Genomic DNA, 22933 nt, shown 5'->3' on the forward strand with positions numbered 1-22933 from the left:
TGTGATGGGGTGATGCCTGCTCCCTCAGTTCACTCCACTCCCTCATCTGTGATGGGGTGACGCCTGCCCCCCCCAGTTCACTCCACTCCCTTATCTGTGATGGGGTGACGCCTGCCCCCCCAGTTCACTCCACTCCCTCATCTGTGATGGGGTGATGCCTGCCCCCCCCAGTTCACTCCACTCCCTTATCTGTGATGGGGTGATGCCTGCCCCCCCAGTTCACTCCACTCCCTTATCTGTGATGGGGTGACGCCTGCCCCCCCAGTTCACTCCACTCCCTCATCTGTGATGGGGTGATGCCTGCCCCCCCAGTTCACTCCACTCCCTTATCTGTGATGGGGTGACACCTGCCTCCCAGTTCACTCCATTTTTCCATCATCTGTGACTAGCTCACCCTCCATGCCCCAAACATGACACGCTCTTTTCTTTTCAGAATCTCATGTATTTTTAAGAAATTTCCTTTTTATCTGGAACCATCAAAGGATTTGGGGAAAAACAGGCACTTAAATGTATGGTCCATGAGTGACCTTTTCTTTCTGGAACCTCTTTAGAAAACTTTTAAAATCTTTTCTGAGTGGTATTTCTGAACACTCAATATTTACATAATTTGCTTTAATCTACTTTTACAAAGGTAAAATTGTATTTTTCAAAAAAATTTTACTTTCACAAAACATAGGATTCATTACTAGCTTTGGAATTGTCATTCATTCATTCATTCATTCATTCAGCTAGATGTCCATCAGCAGAGAAATGGATAAGAAAGCTGTGGTACATATCCACAATGGAATATTACTCAGTCATGAAAAAGAATACATTTGAATCAGTTCTAATGAGGTGGATGAAACTGGAGCCTATTATACAGACTGAAGTAAGCCAGAAAGAAAAACACCAATACAGTATACTAACACATATATACAGAATTTAGAAAGATGGTAACGATAGCCCTATATGCAAGACAGTAAAAGAGACACAGATGTATAGAGCAGACTTTTGGACTCTGGGGGAGAAGGCCAGGGTGGGATGATCTGAGAGAATAGCACTGAAACATGTATATTATCATATATGAAACAGCAAATGTTTTTTGAGCACCTACTGAGTGCAGGCTCAATGCTGGGTATGCAATAGTCAACTTGACAACTGGGAATCACTACAGGGGGAGGTTTAACAAGAAAGCATGCATACACACAGATCATTCGAAACAGAACAAGGTACCTTAGCACTTCTCAAAGTGTTGCCACATGGTTACATCCCTATGTCTAAGCTAATTAAATCTTTCTGGAATCCAAATTTCTTAATTCTCAAAATTGAGTGATTTATTTCTGCCAGTGATATGTAGTTTGTACAGAAAGCCAAGACCATTACTGTTATTATTAATTGTGGCATCTTTATCTCCAGTCCTAAAATTAAGTCTCAAGTTCAGCCCAATTTCTTCACCTTATTTTTCTCAGCCCTTTTAAAATCTTCATTATCAGATAAGCAAAATAAAGGGGGGCCCTCCAGATGAAGGCAGGGGTGGTGGTCTCTGGGTGGACAAGGCAAGGTGCCCAGAGGTATGACTCACGTCCATTGCCATTCTGCATTTTGCCAAGGCCCCTGCGGCAGGAACAAGCTAGGGCGGAGGCTTGTCTATCTGCATTGCTTCCTAGGCTCAGAAACAGGAAAGAAAATAACAGCTAAACCACAGATGCTCAATTACCCCTCTAACCGTCATTTTTCTTTTTCACTGGAGTTTTAAACACAAATGCCTCCGGGCACAAAAGGCTGCTGTGTCTGGTTGCTGGTCTGCCAGCCTGTAAAAGCCAGGCCATATGAAACATATGCATGTTTCTCAGGAGAAGAGGGAGTTTAATTTCAATTCTGAGCCTGGTGCTTTGCGAGGTTCCACCCTTCTTGGGAAATAGCTCCAAGTGAATCTGCCTCAGGGGCCAGGGAGACTGTTCTCCAGCCTAAGAAACTCCTCTAAATTGTAATCCCTCTCTTCTCGCCAATTCCCCAGTCTTTCCATTAATAAAGACTTGGTAAATCCATGTGGACGGGGGAAACACCAGAGCTATGAGGATGGAGAAGTGGGAGGGGCGGTGGCGGGCATGACCTGCAGCGTGTGGTGGAGGCAGCGTGCAGTGGGGTGTTTCATGGGGCAGGGTCATCCAGGGTGGCATTGGGCACAAGCACCTCCCTGGAACAAACACCCCAGCAACCTGAGCCAGACGGACACAGCTTTCCATCTGTGTCTCAAAGTGCAGCTTGCAAGCAGCCTGCAACAGAATCATCCCTGAGGGTGCTGAAAAATGGCAGTTCTAGGGCATCCAACCAGTGACTGAGAATCTCCATGCTGAGACCCTGGAATTGGTAGTTTGAGTATTTGCTCTCTCTAAGTAATTCGGATGCAGCAGTATGAAAACTTCTGGTTAACAACAACGACAACAAAAACATTTAGCTACCAGTATACTTGCAACATTAGCCAAATTATCTGGCTTCTCTGTGTTCATTTTCTCATCTGAAAGTGGGGCTCACTGCTCCCTGCTTGCAAACCTGTTTGAGGGTACACAACAGGACATTTACATCCTTAGCACAGCGCTCACACTGGAAATGCTCCACTGGGCTTGCCAGGTGGCTCGGGGTAAAGAATCCTCCCGCCAATGCAGGACACCCAGGGAAGTTGGGTTTGATCCCTGGATCAGGAATATCCCCTGGGAGAGGAAATGGCAACCCACTCAGTATCCTTGCCTGAAAAATCCCATGGACAGAGTAGCCTGGTGGGCTACAGTCCACGGGGTTGCAAAGAGTCAGACACGACTGAGCTAGAATGACATTCTTCTTAACATGTGTGTACAAATTTTACCAGCTATACACATTCACAAATGACCCCAAAAGACCAATACAGGGTTTTGTTTCTTTAACCTGGCATCCAGTGTTCTATGTCAGTTTATTTTGAATTCAGAGAATGTTCCTATACAGGGATTCTCTCCACTCCCATCCCAGAGAACTGCTCAGGAGGTCATCAGTTTGGGGGAGATAGTCGGGGTCCATGAACTTAGATGAGAAAGAAAATTGCACTTCCAGTTTTACTAGCCTTAAATGAAAGGTAGCATTTCCTTCAATTATGAACATAGGCACCAAATCACCATAATATAAGCATCACCCGAGTATGTGTCTTCAGCAGAAATCACCATGTTAGACTTATTGGAGATGGGTCCAAAAGTCATTTATATTTCTTGTTTGAAATGATAGTAGTTATTAGACCCATCACAAATCTTGTTATTTAATGCATTATAACTATGACAACAAAAATATGTTTTGATAACTGTGCTTTAATTGATTTACTTCGTAAGTCTATGTATTTTATTCACTTTAAAACATTTCCTGAGGAGTCCTTAGGCTTCTGACAGCCAAGAGGGTCCAGAGTGCAAAATTAGGCTAAGAACTCCAGGGCTGATGGCTACTTAAGTTGTCATTTCAAAAACAGTGCCTGTAAGTATAAACTGAGTCACTTTGCTATATAGCAGAGATTGCCACAATGTTGCAAACCAACTATACTTCAGTAAAACTAAATACATAAATAAATAAGGTGACAGAACCTGTCAGTTTGTCTGCTGGGGAAGGAGTCACAAAGGCTCGTGTGACAAATGAAATGACAATTATTGGCACTAGTCCTGTGTTTTGTAGACCCTGATCTGGGTGTTGGGTGTGTGCGGTCTCTTCAGGCTTCATGATTCATGTATTGTCACCAACCAAGCAACTGGGACTTGGTTGGGCTCCGTTAAGGTGACTGTACATGACCTCACCATCCTTTCTACCTTTAATTTTTTTCCACCATGCTGTCAGTGATGATGGGGCATAAATATCAAAGCATTTGCCATGTAGGTAAAACTTTCAGGATAAGGAATCTCTTTGCTTTTAAAACCGTGTATTTTGATCCAGAAATCAGGAACCCTTCAACTTTCCCCAGTCTCCTTTTTGTCCTTCATCAGATCTATTTATGTAGATGTTGGCAGGGTTGCACCCACGTTCCCTTGGCCCTCTCTGGAACTTGTTTGCTGATAATTTCTGTACATGCCCACAGTTTTCTGTGTCTCCCTCCCTCCTTGTTAGAGGGAACAAGTTTTCTCCATATACAGGGCAAGATGGAAATTCTGGGGGATGATGCCCGAGAAGCAGCGCTCAAGCAGAGAGGGATAGGAGATGGTGGATAAATGCTCCAGCCTTTTTGCCCCTAGAAGGATGATCCTGGAGCATCTCTCCCAGAAGGTCTCTGGAAGGATAGAGCCCCAGGCACCCACAGTGGTGAGCTATCCATTAGTACACACCTCTTTTTCAAACCTCTGTCCCCTCTTGTTCTCACCGCCACACTCCGCCACATCGAGTGAGCTTCCTGGGGTCATCCCTCAGGAAGTAGTTGTATGTGCATCTTTGCCTTGGATTCTCCTTCTGTCAGAATCCATGCTAAGGTCATCTATTCTCTTGATTCAGAGTACACATGTTTCAAGACTTCTGTTGACGGGTTTGCTGCACAATCTGGACGAGTGCTGTATCATCTCCCTTTCACAGAACTGCTCCTGCTTGTACGTTTTGTACCTGCTTCAGAGCAAATCCATCTTCCCTCTGCCAGAAATCTCATTACCGTTTCTTTGATGACCTAGTGATAGTCATTGGATTGATTTGAGCAGAGTCTGAACTCACTGAGTTGATAACTTCATGGAATGATTTTATTTTTCCAGTAATTGCTGCTGAGTGTGTTCTTCCCAGTGGATAAAGGGAACACAACAGTAACTCAGCCTGATTCTATCTGTCTAAGCCATTAAAAAAGACAATCCCATTTGAATTCAAAATAACACCCCTTTCCTTTGCTCGGGCTAAGCTTGCAGTGGAGAAAGAGACAGAGGTAGCAATGCATAGGTAGTGGCGGGGAACACGGTGCGCTTTCTTATTCTTTCTTTCTTCTGAGTCCCTCCCCCAAATCAAATCTCTTGCTAACTCGTGGCTCAAACTTATGGGGAGACATCAGGAGGGTGACGTGAGGGTGTGTCACGTTCGGTGACACAGCTGGCTGCAGTCAGCTCCCTCGGAGATGCTGTTGGAGGAAGGTGAGATGCCTGAATCTCATTTGTGTCTGCCTGAAGACAGCCTCTGCTTTTGGAGTGGTCATGGTGTAGATGACATATGGGTTTTAGAGTAATATTCAGCTCCTCCCCAGCTCCTGCACACTGTAGGAAAGCAGCCACGGACGTCCCTGGTGGTCCAGTGGTTGAGAATCCAATTGCCAGCACAGGGGACACAGGTTCAATCCCCAGGCCAGGATGATTCCACATACCATGGGGCAACTAAGCCCGTGTGCCATAGCTATTCAGGCCATGCTCCAGAGCCTGCGAGCTGCAACTACTCCTGCATGCTGCAACTGCTGAGGCCACCACAAGAAGAAGCCTGCACCCTGCACCTAAAGAGTAGCCTGCTAGCCCCAACTAGAGGGAGCCCATGTGTGGCAACAAAAACAACACAGCCACAAACAAAACAGACAAATAAAAAATGGGGGAAAAGGAAAAGCAGCCGTATTTCCCTTTGATCCCCACACGGTGCATGCCTCCAATGCCCTCGCCAAGTTGGGCTCCACCCCATTTCTTAGTTAAGCGCTGGTCATGTGCCCTGCTCCCTCTCCACGCGCCCTCGAAGCCAGAGGAAATGGGTGCCTTCCGTGCCCGCCAAGGGCTTCAGGGATCTGCCTGGGGGAGGTTGCTTCCATCTTTCTCTTCCCAGGCACACAATATATACTACCCAGAGGTCTCTTCCTGAGTTTCAGGCTACGTACGTCCTGAGGGTTTTCACTTTCTTGAAATTTCCAGGTGAGAAATGAACTCTTTATGTATCAGCATTCCTCTCAACTTCATGGGACAAATGTTAACACCTCCCCTGTCACCAAGTGCAGGAGGGGGCCCGACACTCGCTTTCAGTCTCCTGGAGAGCGTCTCTGACCCAGAACAACCTCCTGACTATATCTTCTGTGGGTAAAAGCATTCAGATCAGTCCAGCATCCTTGGAACAAGAGAGGTACAGTAGGAATCTTTGGCCATGAATCTAGCTTTCCTTGAATTTGGCCTTCCAGAATTAAATTTATTTTCTTCATAGCAGTATCTGCATTCTTATCTTACAATGTTTGTAACCTCTGGGGATAGGAATGCTTATCTGTGGTTCATGTCAATGTGATATTACATATAATTTTATAGCAACTCTTTCCATTCCCCAAGATCATAAAGACATCATTCTTGTCACTCAAGAAACATATTCAGGAAATCACTAGAGTTTCCAATGACACAGTGGAAAAAAAGGCAAACATTTATTTTTATTTGCAAGAGCAGTTTCTGCCAATAGTTAGTGCTCACAAAACCTTTTAAGCTACAGTAACTTTTGGTAAACTCAATGAAGACTTTAGAAAAGACCCAGTGATAAGAAAATTACAGAAAAATCTCCATTACACTGTTGAAAATGTTTGGAATCCAAAATCCACTATTTTCTGCAATGGTTTTTAATATTTGCTCTGGTTAAAAAAAGATTTTCTTTTTGTTTCCTTTCTACTTCTACATAGTCCTGGTTAACTGAATACAATCTCTTCCATATCTGCCATTTTCTGGACTTAGATTATTTTCATTCTTACATCCTTATATTAATATTTTAATATTTTACATAAAACATTGAATGTGTTGTGTTTTATGAAAAAAATTGTAGATCCTACTTATGATGAGGCATTTCCAGTTTAGGGAAAAACTGAAAATCTAAACAGTAGAAAGTCATTTTATGCCTTTTTTTCCTTTTTAGCTATAATAAATAATTAGCAACCTATTAATTACAAACATTCTTAATTAGGCTTAGAGTAACCAGAGCATTTTCAAAATTTTAAATTCATGTTCGTTACAGTATGTGAAGTCATTAAGAAAAGCCTCTGGTTTTCCAGTTTGGTAACAAATGGCTTTTGTTTGATGCAGAATTAATAGAAACTAATGATGACTATGTAGCTTTTCCAGAGTTTTAAAGGCAAATCTATATTGGCCTACAGTTAACATGCAAATTCTTCCAACAAGCAACACAAAATGTATTGTAGTAGTCATTCATGTTTATCAACATTCAAGAAGATCTAGTCAGCAGCACAACTCTCCTATGTCAGAAACACATAACATGGTCACAACTGAATTCAGATCACACCTGGGAGAAACCCCCTTTTCCTAATGCATCCTTTGGGGTGCAGACTTCCAGTATGGTGCAGAAACAGAAGCAATGAATACCGTGGTGCGAAGGTAAGCACAGACAAGAGTTTGGTGTGCCAGCATACAGAGCTTTAAAAACAGCGACAAACAAAACCAAACACCTTGCCCTGTTCTCTCTCTTTTCCTTCTATGAGACTAGAATTCTCAGTCTTCTAGAAACATTCAATTCAGGGAATGAAGTCCAAAGGACCCGAGCACTGCGGCGCTGAATCAAGATGGTGAAGGGGCGGAACGTGGCGTTCAGCCCCTCCCACAGACACATCAAACCATCCTAGCACTGAAATTGCTCCTTGGAGGGGAAATTTGGCCACAAGGGGACGTCATACTCACTTAAGAGAAGGTACTAGGGGAAACATACTGCCTGCAAAAGATGGTTTACTACTACTAACAGGTTTGAAGGAAAATGTGATTTTTCAAAATATTTAGTTTTCTCCCAAGGAATATTTTTGGTGGCATACCGTGGCTCAAATTTCGCTGCATTATTTTTGGTTGGATAAATGAAATGTGCACCCACCCCCATCACCATCACTCTTAAGTCTTCTTCCAACAGATAAGACACTTGTTAAGATAAGAAAGATATTCTACTAAAGCTGACGGTGATTGAGAGTCATTCAGTATTCAAAGTTCCTAAAGAGTTGTTGGTTCTCTGAAAGGGATAAAAAAGTAGGAAAGACTTTTTTCAAACTCTTGCTAGTAAACAGGTATTACTTCAACTGATACAATGGCTACGTGACATCAAAGTACTATAAATTATCAAAACTATTGTACAGAAAAATTACAAATTCATTGCAAAATACATTACACTGCTACCATTAAGAAAAAAGTGCTTTTTGTTTTCCTTTCTTTTTTTTTTTTTTGCCAGAAAAGTATTCTTTCAATATAGAAAATCCTATGCATTACCCTGCATGTGGCTAGGATATACCATAAGAGAGTTTGTACTGAGTCCTCCTGATTTGCTGGATGAAAGGCTGAAAAATATAATAATGACTCATTAAAGCCATGTCCCAAATGACGGTGCCAGCTGTCAGTGGAGAGATGCTTGTTTCAGACACAAGAGGACGCGCTGGTCTGCCGAGCCCATCAGTCAGCTGGCCTGGGTCCCCGGGTTCCCTTGCGTTCTCCCGAGCAGGTCTCGCAGCCTCGACTCGCTTTCACCTCCGTGACTCTTGCGCTCAGTGATGCCGGTACTGCCTCATGAGAGGAACGATGCAGGACGGCGGCCCCGCCAGCTTCAGGAACGGGTGTCTGAGGAGCTCCTGCGCCGTGGCCCTCTGAGAGGGCTCCCGCACCAGCATCAGGTCTAGGAACGCCCGCAGCACTGAGGAGACCTGCGGGGACACAAGACGGCCTCCTGAGGACCACCGCCGAGACCCGACCCGGCCCCGAACGTGGCCTCGCGCAAACGCCCAGCAAAGGCTCCCTCCGACAGCGCCAAAGTCCAGAAAGGCAGCTTGAAGAGAAAGAGGTTACGGGAGCAAAAGCAGGCATTGCCTTTCCTAACACATGCTGTTTTCCTTGTCTTTTTCAAACCTGAAATAATAGGAGTAAGTGAAGGTACAACAAAGATATGTTCTAAAGAAGAGACAACGGCAGCTTTATGAAGCACCCACTATGTTCAGATGCTGGTCACACACATTTGATGAACAGTGTTATAAACATGGAGTGAGGTTTATTTTTTTTTATTTTTCTAACCATGCAACCATCTAAGCTTTGTGCAATTCCTTTTTTCTTAAAAGAAGATTTTTTTTTATGTGGACCACTTTTCAAGTCTTTATTGAATTGGTTACAATATTGCTTCTGTTTTATGCTTTTTTATTTTTCTGGCCTCACGGCATGTAGGATCTTAGCTCCCAGATCAGGGATCAAACCCACAACCCCAGCATTGGAAGGGAAGTCTTTACCACTGGACTGCCAGGGAAGTTCCTGAATTCCTTTCTTGAAGAGAAACAAATTTCCCTAAGGAATCTGACAACAGATAGCATCTGTCCTTTAGTTTCTTTTTTTTTTTAATAATATCTTTTTTTTAAATTTAATTTTATTTTTTTTATTATTTATTTTTTTCAGTGGGTTTTGTCATACATTGATATGAATCAGCCATAGATTTACACTTATTCCCCATCCCGATCCCCCCTCCCACCTCCCTCTCCACCCGATTCCTCTGGGTCTTCCCAGTGCACCAGGCCCGAGCACTTGTCTCATGCATCCCACCTGGGCTGGTGATCTGTTTCTTTAGTTTCTTGTAATTTACTTTTTTGCAGTATAGCTTATGTACATTCAAGTACACAAAAAGCATATGTTTTACAGTAGTTCTTTAAAACACACACACACACACACACACACACACATATATGTATACACCTATATATTCCATACTCCTACCCAGGTTCCCTAGGTCGAGAAGATCCCCTGGAGGAGGGCATGGCAACCCACTCCAGTATTCTTGCCTGGGAAATCCCATGAACAGAGGAGCCTGCTGGGCTACAGTCCGTGGGGTTCCAAAGAGTCAGACACAACTGAGCACAGCCCATTATTTAAACTGTCTGGTGTCATAAAATTTTCAGGCTCTTGTTCAATTCAAGCAGCTTCCCCGCTTTGTTGCAGGTCCACCCAGCCTACATGAGTGATTCTCCGGGGCTCTTCCCTAATGTGTAGGGATGAGGGAAGAGGCGATGCCACCACAAACAATTCTCTCCCTCTTAGTATCTGGGGGGTAGTGGGATGGTCAGTACTTTTAGTGCTAATCTGTGGAAACAGCTCTCTCAGCAAGCCCTGCCCCACTGGTGGCCGCACAGAGGTGGTTCCTCGACTTAGCATCGTTTTTTCTGAGCTTGGCTCTACTTGATGATGCCTGGAAACCAGAAAAGACCCTCGCTGTTTCCCTCACCATGTTGCTAATTGCCCTGTACTATCTAGCCCCTGTCCACCCTCTGACAAGCCTCATCCTTCACCTTGCTCACTTTGCTCTGGCTGAGGGCCTTCAAACTGCTCCTCCCTATACCTGGGGTGTTTTTATCCCAGATCTTTGCATGACTTGCTCCTTTTTGCCAATCAGGCTCCAGTCCCTTGAAAGGACTTCCTTCAACCCTCAGCCAAAACTAACTCCCAACTCCTTTTCTGCTCCCCTCAGTCACATCACAGTGTTTTATTCATTTCTTGGCATGTACTACTCTCTAAAATTATTTTGATCATCCATTTGTGTTATCTGCTTCCCCAGCTAGAACGCAACCCCTCTGAGAGTCAGGAAATGTGGGGCTTTGAGCTGGGATGTCCCGGTTATTAGAACACTCCCCAGCATGTCTTAAATTCTCAGTGCAGAAATGCTGAGAGACGCCCACCCATAGGAGAGGAGTTCATGTACCCAGTTTCACAGAGGAGCTTCAGAGAGGAAGGGGCAGACTCACTGACCCAAGGGACTGAACGAGACGGGCAGAGACCTGAACTCAGTAACTAACTCTGTAGCGGACAGCTGGTAAGAAGCTACCGCTGCAGAGAGGGCACTCTGCTGCCCGGCGACGGCCGAAGGGTGAGTGGGGGCGGGAGGGAGGAGCAAGGGGAAGAGGGCACGTGTCCACTTGGAGCTGGTGCATGATGCTGGGCAGCAGAAGCTAACAGAGCACTTCAAAGTGACTAAAAAGCAAATTAAAAAGCAAAACAAGGTCCATGCCCAGAAACCAGGATCTACTCCCAGATGGGCTGTGCCAGGCTTTAACACTCCAGAGAGAGGGAAAAATCAAAGAGCGACGTGGAGGTTCAGCAATGGATGCTGCTTCTCACCTTGTGTAGGTCCTTCACTCTTGGAGGTAAACTGTCCCGGATCCGCCGCATGGCCTGGAGGGGGGGCTCGTTGAAGTAGGGGGGCTCGCCATCAATCATCTCGATCACCATGATTCCAAGGGACCAGATGTCCACCTGTTAGGCACAGAGATTATCTCAGGCAAAGAGAACTTTCTGAAAGGCTGAGTATGGCCAGGGAACCCAGTAGATTCATACCCATTCACAAATTTATATGGTATTTGTAACGTCTCAAAATCTACAATTCAGATTTATAGGCTGAACGGATGAGTGACCAAGTGTTTGCTACTGGTCTTCGCCTGCTTTTTAAAGGCAACTTCAGTGAAGATTCTGACAGTCAGGTACATGTGCATGTCTTACCACTCTGAAGTTCAGAACCTTTAAAAAAATCCTGTTAACTTGGGTGGTTCACAGTCTATCAGGTCAGATGAGAAAACCACTCAAAGTTTTATGTTACAAACAGAGAAGAAAATTACATTTAAACCATAAAAAAATAAGAAAAGTTTTTGGCATATTCATAACAAACTCCAAACAGCTACACTGCACAACACAATATATCCTGATTCTTTTATTAAGTTGATTTTTTAAGTTCTTTGCTGCTGTATTTAGGTTTTTCCCTTTGTGTTTTATCACTCTGAAGCAGTGTATACAAAACTGTATTCTGTAAAACCACTGTCAGGGACTGGAGGAAAGGAAAGAGAGAGATGACAAGCAATCCTTCCCGCTTAAAGAATGGGAAGTCAGGGCAACGAGGTGCCAGAGCTGCTATAAATTCCCAGGCCCTGGCAGCTCCCTCGTCCCTCATTACACCTCTTATCAGTTAGCTGCATTCCTGCCCTTGCCCAGAAGTGACCTCCGCTGAGAGCTGATGCTCTGGGGACCACGGTGAGATAAGCAAGAGGCATACTTATCCGAGGGCAGCACAGCAGAAGGAGGGCCAGCCGCCAGTCCGGTCGCTGCCTCCGCTCAGTGGTCCACGCCCCCTCCTCCGGCTGCCCGCCCAGGACTGCCCCCTGCAGCTGTGTGTGGACACGCGTGCGCCCAGGTGAATGCGTGGCTTGCTCCCTGTGTGCGCGTCTCAGAGCTTTAGTGACACTGTTCCCTCCCCCGAAGGCCCTCCTCCACTTCTGCCCCTCGTTTTATGTATCCACACCTTGTCCCTTAATAGGTTAGGAGCAGGTATGGGAGCAACTTAAGTGTCCATCAGCAGATGAATGGATAAAAAAAGACGTGGTATATATACAATGGAGTATTAATCCTTAAAAGGAATGAGATGCTACCATCTGCAACAACACAGATGGACTTGGAAGGTATTATAAGTGAAGAAAGTCAGACAAAGACAAATACTGTATGACATCACTTATGCGTGAAGTCTAAAAAATGCAACAAACCAGTGAATAAAACAAAAAAGAACCAGACTAATAGATATAGAGAACAAACTTGTGGTTACAAGTGGGCAGAGGGAAGGAGGGAGGGGCAGTAAGGGGACAGGAGAATTTAAAAAACAGAAGGTTACTGTGGGATTATATGGAATCATATGTGTGAAATGCTTTGAAAATTGTAAATTGTAGAATTTAGAGAATTGTGTAATAAAAAAGACAATTTTTTTTTAAATTTAAAAAAGTCAGTAACAACAAAAATAGATTGAGGGGTTATTTCCTTTCCAGAAGAAACAGAAATTGTGCTATATTTTAAAATACGTTGCAATATTCATATATGATTTTTTCCTATGGGGAAACATTATTTCTCACCCGAATCTTCACCCCGATCTGTGGAGCTTTCCCTGACCCTGTAGCCTGTGGACACACCTGCTCAGCTGTGGGTCTCTGGCCACTTTCCGGGTTGCGCTGGCCCTGGGGTCAGATGAGGGCTGGAGTGCCTTCCCCACTGCCCATGTGGGACCTACACACTGCCGGTCAATGCTGTCGTGACACCCCAAGCAAGGGTGGACAGACTCTCTGCTGCCACAACTTGCTCTGTGGAAAGCCTGGTGAATGGCGATCCCAAGTGGAGTTAAGTCATCAAGCTGGCTTTCTGGGGTCACTAACGAGCTCAGAACTCTTGCGTCTCAGCCAGGCCCTGCCCACTCCCCAGCAACCACATCGCCTCCTTACCTCTGTCCCATACGGCAGCCTGGAAATCACCTCGGGTGCCATCCAGTAGGGGGTACCAACCAGAGATTTCCTCTTCGGCACCTCTTTGGAAACTTGGGCACAGAAACCAAAGTCAGACAGCTTGATCTGAAAAGGAAAGGAATGCAACAAACTAACCATTTAAAAACACTGGCTTCAACATTTGGGGCAAGATGGAGGGACCTAGAGATTTTCATACTAATGAAGTCAGAAAGAGAGAGACAAGTACCATATGGTCTCACTTATCTATGGAACCCAGAATAAATGATACACGTGAACTTGTCTCTGAAAAAGAAACAGACTCAGATGTAGAGAACAGAGCTGTGGCTGCCAGGCAGGGGGATGGGCAGATGGGGGTTTGGGACCAGCAGAGGCAAAGGGCGTGTGTACGATGGACAAACAGCAAGGTCCTGCAGTACAGCACAGGGGCCTGAACTCAGCATCGTGACAGTCCACAATGGAAGAGAATGTGAAAAGGGATAGATACACACACACACACACACACACATATACACACACGTGCAATTGAGCCACTTTGCCGAATAACAGAAATTAAGGCAACATTGTAAGTCAACTATACTTCAATAAAATAAATCTTAAAAATATACTGGTGTCAAAATGTGGAAATATAACAAAAGTTTCAGCTTCAAAGCAAAATCCTCTTATCATTCACAGGCCTTGGATGTATCAGCGGAGGGGCTATCAGACCCTTTCGTTGGAAAAGCACAACCCATTTTAATGAAAAAAAGCTCTCATGGCCCCACCAGGACTGACTTTCAAATGTTTAACTCCTGCTGCTGCTATCTTTTTATAAAATCGTGAAATAATATAATACACCCAAAACAAGAAACTCATCAAAATTCAAGGCCAGTACTTCCATTTAATGTAAGAGATGATGCTTTAGTGCAAATAAACTGCTAGGCACAAAGCGAGTTTTGTGCAAACTGCTACAGTTAGGTTTTTTTTCCCACTGAACACCTTTGGATTTCTAAGTACCCTGAGATGATTCAAATAACCAACCTCATTTCTATGTTTGAATTATTGCAAGACCCCACTGGTAAAGGATGCTGGAACACCACTGTAGGCACAGGCTCCCCTTTTGGTTTTCCTCCTCTCTCAGGATAACTCAAGTTGCCAATGGAAATATGGGCATAGAAACTTGGTGTTTACAATTAGTTACCAGGAGTTCAAGGTGTTCAACTTAATTACCCATTGTGCATGCATATATGTTGTTTATTTTAGAGGTCATCCAAAAGGAAAACACTGAGATTTCTTGCCCAGAGCTTTTAAGAATACTCTTAAGAACGCATTGCATCGTTAGGAACCCCGCCAGGTTATATATTCCAGGTGACCAGGATTCAGATTATTTTTGGGAGGCTTGATTCCTGCTCATGATGACCTGATCTGATTGGAGAGGATTGTCACTTAGGATTATTGGTGATAACAGAATGCATTAAAAAAATGCTTCAGGCATTGTTTGGCAATGGTCATTTGAAGTGAAAACTGCCATAAATCAAAGGTATGGTATCTAAGGCACAAATTCTCCCTTGATTCTCTTACGTCTCTGAACTGTTTTCAGCCTTTTTTTTCTGGCTGTCTCTGCTGCCCACACCATAGTACTGGGGCTTCCTGGAGTTCAGGTCCCAGCGCTCACCTCTTCTCTTTTTATGTGCTCTTGCTAGATACTTTTTTCCTCTCCCAGGCTTAATGCAGATTTCTCTCCTTCATTCTAAACCTACACATCCATCCAGTATATGTTTCTACATGGAGTTAATTCTTGTGAAGGGTGTAAGGTCCACGTCTAGATTTATTTTTTGAGCATGTGGATATCCAGTTGTTCTAGCACCATTTGTTGAAAAGACAGTCTTTGCTCCACTGTGTTGTCTTCAGTCGTGTCTGACTCTTTGTGACCCTATGGACTGTGGCCCTGCCAGACTCCTCTGTCCATGGGATTCTTCAGGAAAGAATACTGGAGTGGGTTGCCATGCCCTTCCCCAGGGGATCTTCCCGACTCAGCGATCGCACCCACATCTCAGGCACCGCCTGAATTGCCACTCATGTCACCCAGGAAGCCCTGTGCCGCTTCTCTCCCTTCTCAGAGGTCAGGTGACTCTGTTTATGTGGGTCTGCTCCTGGGCTGTCTATTCTGTTTTATTGGTCTGATGATGGACAGGGAAGCCTGACGTGCCACAGCCCATGGGGTTGCAAAGAGTTGGACATGACTGAGGAACTGAGCTGAACTGATAAATTTTAGAATCAATATGTCAATACCTACAAAACAACTCGCTGAGATTTTGACTGAAGATTATACTGAATTTATGGGTCAGGTTGGAAAGAACATCTTGACAGTACTGAGTCCTGTTCTGCCTGTAGTCCGAGTCCCCGGTCGGGAAAGAAGACTCCTCAAAACAATGCAACTTGCAATAGGGGAATTTATTACTGACTCGAGCCAGGGCCTCCCGCCCTCACCAAGGGTGTGAGGATGAAAAGGCCCCGAGCCCCAGTTCTCTCCGGTATTTATTAGGTCAAAAAAAAGCAGCAGGTAGTTGGCGCAAGCGGATTGGTTACACAGCGGGTAGTTGGCGCAAGCGGATTGGTTACACAGTTGCAAGGCAATTTTTGTTGGCCCAACGTGGGGCTTTCAGCTTTCCCCTGACAGGTTCCCTTTTTCTTGCTAGGCATATGTTGATTGGCTAGCTCCAGGAGGCCTGATGTTACCCCAGGAAACCAGGCCTACTCCTAATCTAGGCTGCCTGTCATGGCGTTAGCCGTGACAGCCTCACAAGTCCTTCCTCTCCTGCAGCCTTATTATGATCACTTACTGTTCTAGTTTTTCTTGTTGATGCTTTCAGATTTTCTACATACATGATCATGTCATCTATGATCAAAGAGAGTTTTAATTTCTTCTTTTTCAATCTGTGTACCTTTTATCCCTTTTCTTATTTTATTGCATCAGCTAGTGCTTCCAGTATGCTGTTGAAAAAGAATAGTGAAAGGGGACATCTTTGTCTTTTTCCTAAACTTAGTGGGAAAGCATATTCAATACTTAAGCATACCTCAAGGCCCTGATCATGTCTCACTGTCTCTAGAATTTTTCTTAGGAGCCCTTATTGATTTACCTGATCTCCAAATTTGTAAGAATTTAGCACTCATTTAACTTTGAACTGTTTTCCAATGCTGATTTTGTCACTCCAGCTAGGAATGACCTTGCTCAGGGGCAATAGAGCTGTCTTTTAATTGTGAAGCCATACTGTGTTAAGATCTGGGAAAGCAGTAGGTACTCAAAAAATGCATGCTATTAGGTTGACTTTATTTGATATTGACATATATATGGGTTTTTATATACAGAATACGGCTTCCCCAATGGCTGAGTGGGTAAAGAATCTGCCTGCAATGCAGGAGAGAGACACAGGAGACATGGGTTTGATCCCTGGGCTGGGAAGATCCCCTGGAGGAGGAAATGGCAACTCACTTCAGTATTCTTGTCTGAAAAGTCCTATGGACAGCAGAGCCTGGAGGGCTAAAAAGAGTTGGACACGATTGTGCACATACAATATACACACATACATGAGACAGGAGATCACACAGCAGAGATAACACTGTTTTTCCTTCTAAAATCATCACTGACTTACCGAAGACTTCTAGAATCAAAGTTGTAACACAGATGAAATGGAAGTAATGTTTTGGAAACTATTAGTGTTTTTTTTTTTTTCCATTTTCTTATTCATGATCTTCTCACCAATCAGGCCAAGACTTGTGGAGTGTGGTTTGGGGTGGGACTCCATCAAATTGGATTGCTCCAGACAGAATGTTAGAGAAAGCTGGTTTAACAGAGAGATGATTTTTCTCCATCGCTTTGGCATATCAAGAATCATACCCAGATGCTTCAGATCATATAATTTCCATGTGGTATAAAGAAGAGTGCCCTGGGAATTCCCTCACAGTCCAGTGGTTAGGACTTGGCACTCTCATCACTCCAGGGTTCAACCCCTCCTCAGGGAACTAAGATCCTGCAAGCCACATGGTGTGGCAAAAACAAAAAGAGTGGCCTGTGGCCATGGTAGCCGGCCCATAATTCTTGTTGACCTATTGTAAACGGCATCTACAGTTCTGAGAATGAAAGCCCTTATAGCCCATCACTTTTAGCCTAGGATTATTTGCAGAAGAGGACAAAGAACAGTGACTTATATCAGGCCCCAGTTCTTTGTTATACATCACTTCTAACCACTCCAAGCTTTAAAAATACCTGAGTAGCACAGATCCCCACACAGAAAAGGGAGAGAAGGCATGTGCATCTATGTTCAGAGGTAATATTAAACATATTCAATAACCAGATTCATCTAGACCATTCAGAATCTAAACATTAAGCTGAGCACATTTCTGCAGTTATCTTGAGGGCATTACCATCTTTAATGAGGCAAAAGGAGTCCTGGTATGGTTGAGCTCAAGGGGATAATACTCCAGTGAATGGAAACAATGGCTATTAACCAACAAGCATGAGAAAATTGCAACATTTTAGCAATGGATATAGATAAGGGGCTTCCCTGGTATCTCAGCTGGTAAAGAATCCACCTGCAATGCAGGAGACCCTGGTTTGATTCCTGGGTCAGGAAGATCCCCTGAAGAAGGGAGAGGGTACTCACTCCAGTATTCTTGGGCTTCCCCTGTGGCTCAGATGGTAAAGAATTTACCTGCAGTGTGGGAGACCTGGGTTCAATCCCTGGGTTGGGAAGATCCCCTGGAGGAGGGCGTGGCAACCCACTCCAGTGTTCTTGCCTGGAGAATCCCCACGGACAGAGGAACCTGGTGGGCTACAGGCCATGGAGTCACAAAGGGTCAGAAACAACTGAGCACCTGAGCATGCGTGCATAGATACGGTGGTGAAACTCCATGCACACCAGCCTCGGGTGCACCCAGCATGGCCTTGATGGAGAGATGGCACGGCAGAGTGAGCAGAAATGAACTTGAGGCAATGCTATTGGCTTCCATCATGGCCTTTGTGTGGTGTGCAGGGGTCCAGAAGCTTCTCTCCTGCAGATCTTAGTGAAGGAACGGGGAAGTGCCCAGCACAAGCCTATGGTTGACAGGAGAGCCAGTCCCAAGGATAACTTTCAAGACTTGAGGGAAGAGGGACTTCCCTGGTGATCCAGTGGCTAAGACCACACGCTCTCAATGGAGGGCGCCTGGATTCCACCCCTGGTTAGGGGATGGGACCATACCATCAGGGACCCCACACACCACAACTGAAAATCATCCCATGTGCTACAACTTTTAGGATACCTCAGGCTGCAGTGAAGACAGAAGATCCCGAGTGCTACAACTAAGACCCAGACAAACAAACACACATTAAAAGAAGACTTGAGGACAGAGGCTGGAGTAAAATATTGCAGAGAAGCCTTCCTGGAAAGTCCAGCAGCTGAGGGGACCAGTTAACGCTCACTGGTCACTGGCCCAGATAGCAGAAGAGGCTGTTACAATAAGGGAGGACCATCAAGACACAAGAAGATGGATTGTGCCTCCTTCACCCCGAGGTCCCCTAACCCCAATTTGTCTCCATTCTGAGGAGGATGGGGTGGGAGGTGGAAAGAAGGAATGCTGCTGCTGCTGCTAAGTCACTTCAGTCGTGTCCGACTCTGTGACCCCATAGATGGCAGCCCACCAGGCTCCACCGTCCCTGGGATTCTCCAGGCAAGAACACTGGAGTGGGTTGACATTTCCTTCTCCAATGCATGAAAGGAAAAGTGAAAGTGAAGTCACTCAGTCGTGTCCGACTCTTCGCGACCCCATGGACTGCAGCCCACCAGGCTCCTCTGTCCATGGGATTTTCCAGGCAAGAGTACTGGAGTGGGGTGCCATTGCCTTCTCCAGAAAGAAGGAATAGGTGGTAGCCAAATCTGAAAGACAGGTTTTGAAGGAATCAGTTTAACCTTACTGCGGTTGAACTTGATAGACAATATTTAAATTGTATAAGCAGACTAAATTTAATAGACTGAATTAAAATAGAATTTAAAAATGTTCTAGCCACTGGGGCTTTATGAAGAAGTCATGATTAATTTTTAAGAAAGAGAGAAGCTATATAATTGTGTGTGTGTGTGTGTGTGTGTGTCTAGTTATTTCCAAAGCTCAAGCGTGAGTAAATTTGCAACTCTATTACACAGATAGGAGAGCAGGGACAATTTTGCCAATATATTTTGTTTGCCTGTAAATTTAAGAAACCTGAATGATTAAGGAGGTGAACGTTTCAACATTTTGGTATTGGCAGTTTTAATTTCAGTATCTCTAGTGTGGTTTTCTTTTCACAGACATTAAAATAAGATACCAAACCTGAGAGACTAATGATTATCTCCCTGACAAAATGTAAGATCAGACATTGAAACTCAACACTTGGAGGCCAGTTCTGTTCGTCTGTTGTAGGAGTGTAAGTGCTTTTGCATGATTTTTTTTTACTCATCCAAGTACATAAAAGAGACAATTTTCTGAAAGGACATAATTGCACACAACATTCATCCAAGTAAATCTGCAAGTAGATGATGAAAATTCAAGTAATGAGTATAATAAAGCACGGTAGGCAGTTCTTAAAAGCAAATCACAGAGACTCTAGGCTGAGCTTTAGTTTAGACAGGATTGCACACTGTAGGTACTTAGGAAACCACATTTATCTCACGAGGAGAACTGGTGAGCACGTTGCCTGCCCCTGAACAGGAGATGTAGCTGGTTCCACAGGGGCCAGACAAGGAACTGGAGCTTAGAACTCAGACAAAACTGCTACTTAAACCTGAGCTCTTATCCATATCAAGTGCATTCCGGCTAGGAGTCAGAAAGTGTTAGCTGCTCAGTCATGTCTGACTCTTTGGGACCCCATGGACTCTAACCTGCCAGGCTCTTCTGTCCATGGGATTCTCCAGGCAAGAATACTGGAGTGGGTAGCCATTCCCTTCTCCAGGGGATCTTCCTGACCCAGGGATCAAACCCGGATCTCCTATAATGCAGGCAGATTCTTTATTGTCTGAGACATCAGTCAGGGCCCCACAAAAACTTGCAAGAGGGGGAGAAAAGAGACTCTACTCACAAGATAAGTTTAAAACAGAATGTAAAACCCTTGTTTTGTGAATTGTATGGGCTCTAAAGAACTGCTGCATCTGCTCCAGGTTTTTGCTAAGGCAGAAAGATGGAGCTTTTGTGCCTTTCTCCCTAGGTGCTTCCTACAAGGCAATGGTACTCATATCAGCTGGAGATTTCTCAGAGATGCACCCAGGCTGACTGAAGCAGAATATCTGAGACAAGGGCCCAGGAATTTTTTTTGCCAAAGTGTCCAGGGGTTTTAATGGTTACTGAAGTCTGAGAACCTATGTTTTTAAAAGAGCAATGACCCACAAACAAAGGAACTGAGAGAAGTAATAGAAGGGGCCAGACTGATGATGGCCAGCTGAAGGCCCGCTTTCTCAGCAGCCAAAGCCTAGAGGACAGGGAAGGCATTGCAGCAGCGGAGCTGCAAGGGCCTGGAAGCCCCAGGCAGCCCTTCTGCCTTCCGATGGAGCTCAGAGCGTGGTAGTAACTTGCCCAAACTGCACAACAGTATTAGAGAAAACTCAACCCTGGGGTCTCCTGACTTTTCATGCTGTACCCCCTGCATTAGAAAATGGGAGCATTTGGGTCTATCTCAGAGACTATTGGGAAGGAGTGAATGTAAGCAAGCTACTTAACATGCCTGAGTCTCTATTTAAGAAGAGCTTTTGGGAGATCACATTCAGGTCTTCTCCTAACAGTAAAATTCTAACAATTTGAGGATCCAGGAAAATAATACCAAAGAATTCAGTGAGCTGGTGGAGACACTGGAAAATGAGGAGCATACACCCTTGGTGAAGAGACGCTGACATCCAGCTGACTGTCAGGGGCCCCGCAGAGGACTTGTGGAACATTCACAGGGTCTGGTTGCCAGTCTAGGCCCCCGTACTTATCCTTTAACCCTCACTTCAAATCCTACAGGATAAAGGGAACAAACATATTTGCTATTTTTGGCATTATGTTAGCTTGGGCCGCTCCTCCCCCAGAAGCAAATGCTGAGATAAGGATTCAGTGTAAGTCATGTATTGGGGAGACCCAGGAATCACTAGCAGTGAAATGGAGAAGTAGAACAGGGAAGGAAAGGTAGTCATTCAAGGACTAATCAGCAAGCAAGCAAGTTCCACCTTGGGAACGAGAGCTCAGTCCTGCTGGGGATGTCTGACAGATTGCATATAGTCTGTCCTCAGTACTATTCCATCCAGGGCGAGACAACTAAGGTATTCCTACATCGATTCCCATCACTTTCTCAGGGCTGCCTCTGGGGAGTGTGGAGGTTGATTTCTTTGGAATTTCTAGCCTGCTTTGTACTAGAAGAGCAGACTACAGTGTCCAGAGAAAGTCTCCAAGCGAAGAGATGCGAGTGGTGGCATTTGAAGGTGGAGTTAGTGAGGGCCGACGTGACATCACGTGAGTGGGGCACCAGCGACATTTGCACCATGATGCTATTCACCCCCATCATGCCACCTCCATGCCTGCTGTGTGTGAAGTCAGGACAGTGTTCTTAAGTGAGAGAGGAATCTGAAAAATCATGTGAAATTTCCTAATTCTTAAAGCGTGGCAGCCAATTTATAGTAAAAAGACTACAAATATCACTTGTAAATGTCTCTTTTTAATAGATGCATTCATTGGGCTTAGGAAGATAGGGGTTTGACTTCCATTTCAGCCAATGAATTTGATAAAAGTTAGTCACTCACTGTCTAGTGGCCCCTAAGTATCATCTCTTAAATGCAAACCCCAGGCCAAGGAAAAGTCATGGATGAATTTATTCAACTTTTAACTGCAAGGGTTGGGGGCGGGGATTGCCTTCATTTTGGGCATCTACCTTGTACCTGGTTTACCTCTTATGGCTTTATACTAATTACTTTATGTAATTCTTACAACCACTCTATAATATGTTATTTATTTTCCTTTTCAAACCTCAAACATCACTCCTTAAACACCCCTAGATATTATTTCTATCATGGACAAATAGTGAACAATTTATTTTCAGTTGATAACAAATAATTTCCCTTGTAGTCTCTGAGGAGGCCAGAAAGGATTTATCCTCTTATATGTGAGGAATTCACTGTTTCTCACTTTCTTTATTGGCGGATAACTGCTTTATAATATTGTGCTGGATTCTGCCGTGCCTCGATATGAATCAGCTACGGGATACGCACGGCCCCTCCTTTCCGCATCTCCCACGTGTCTCCGTCCCACCCCCCCTTCTGTGTTGTCTCAGAGCACTGGATTGGGCTCCCTGTGTCACACGGCAAATTCCCACTTGCTTCTATTTTCTATATGGTCATGCATATGTTTCCGTGCTCTCCTCTCAATTTGTCCCACATTTTGAAATATATATATAGGTTCATAGGAGGTTGCAAAGAAAGGTGCACCCAGTTCTCCCTAAATATTAGCATCTTTTACACTATGGAAAAATATCAACACCAAGAAATTGATGGACAGTCTATAGAGCTTGCTCAGATTTCATTAGTTATATATAAACTCATTTGTGTATGTTGTGTGTGTGAGTGTCTGTGTGTACTCGGCAATTTTATCACATTGTAGACTTGCATAACTACTAACACATTGATAACCAATGGTAACATCACTATAAAATGATGATGCTACCCCTCATCTGTAACTCTGGCAACCACTAATTTGCTGTACATCTCTATATTTACAAATGTTATATACATGTTATATAAAAGT

General features: G+C 44.4%; 1 protein-coding gene across 1 annotated transcript in view; it reads right to left on the bottom strand.

The window, feature by feature from the left end:
• Positions 1 to 6294: 6294 nt before the first annotated feature.
• The window catches only part of PAK5 (p21 (RAC1) activated kinase 5), a 392301-nt gene continuing 375662 nt past the window's right edge, over positions 6295 to 22933 (bottom strand). Inside the window, exons 8-10 of the mRNA XM_043884728.1 lie at positions 13160 to 13285; positions 11028 to 11162; positions 6295 to 8581 (exon numbers count right to left, since the gene is read on the bottom strand). Of these exons, the coding sequence (XP_043740663.1) occupies positions 8426 to 8581; positions 11028 to 11162; positions 13160 to 13285 (417 nt within the window). The 3' untranslated portion in view covers positions 6295 to 8425. The remainder of the gene's footprint in view (positions 8582 to 11027; positions 11163 to 13159; positions 13286 to 22933) is intronic.

The sequence above is a fragment of the Cervus elaphus genome, chromosome 23, assembly GCF_910594005.1.
Source record: "Cervus elaphus chromosome 23, mCerEla1.1, whole genome shotgun sequence".
Taxonomy (NCBI): domain Eukaryota; kingdom Metazoa; phylum Chordata; class Mammalia; order Artiodactyla; family Cervidae; genus Cervus; species Cervus elaphus.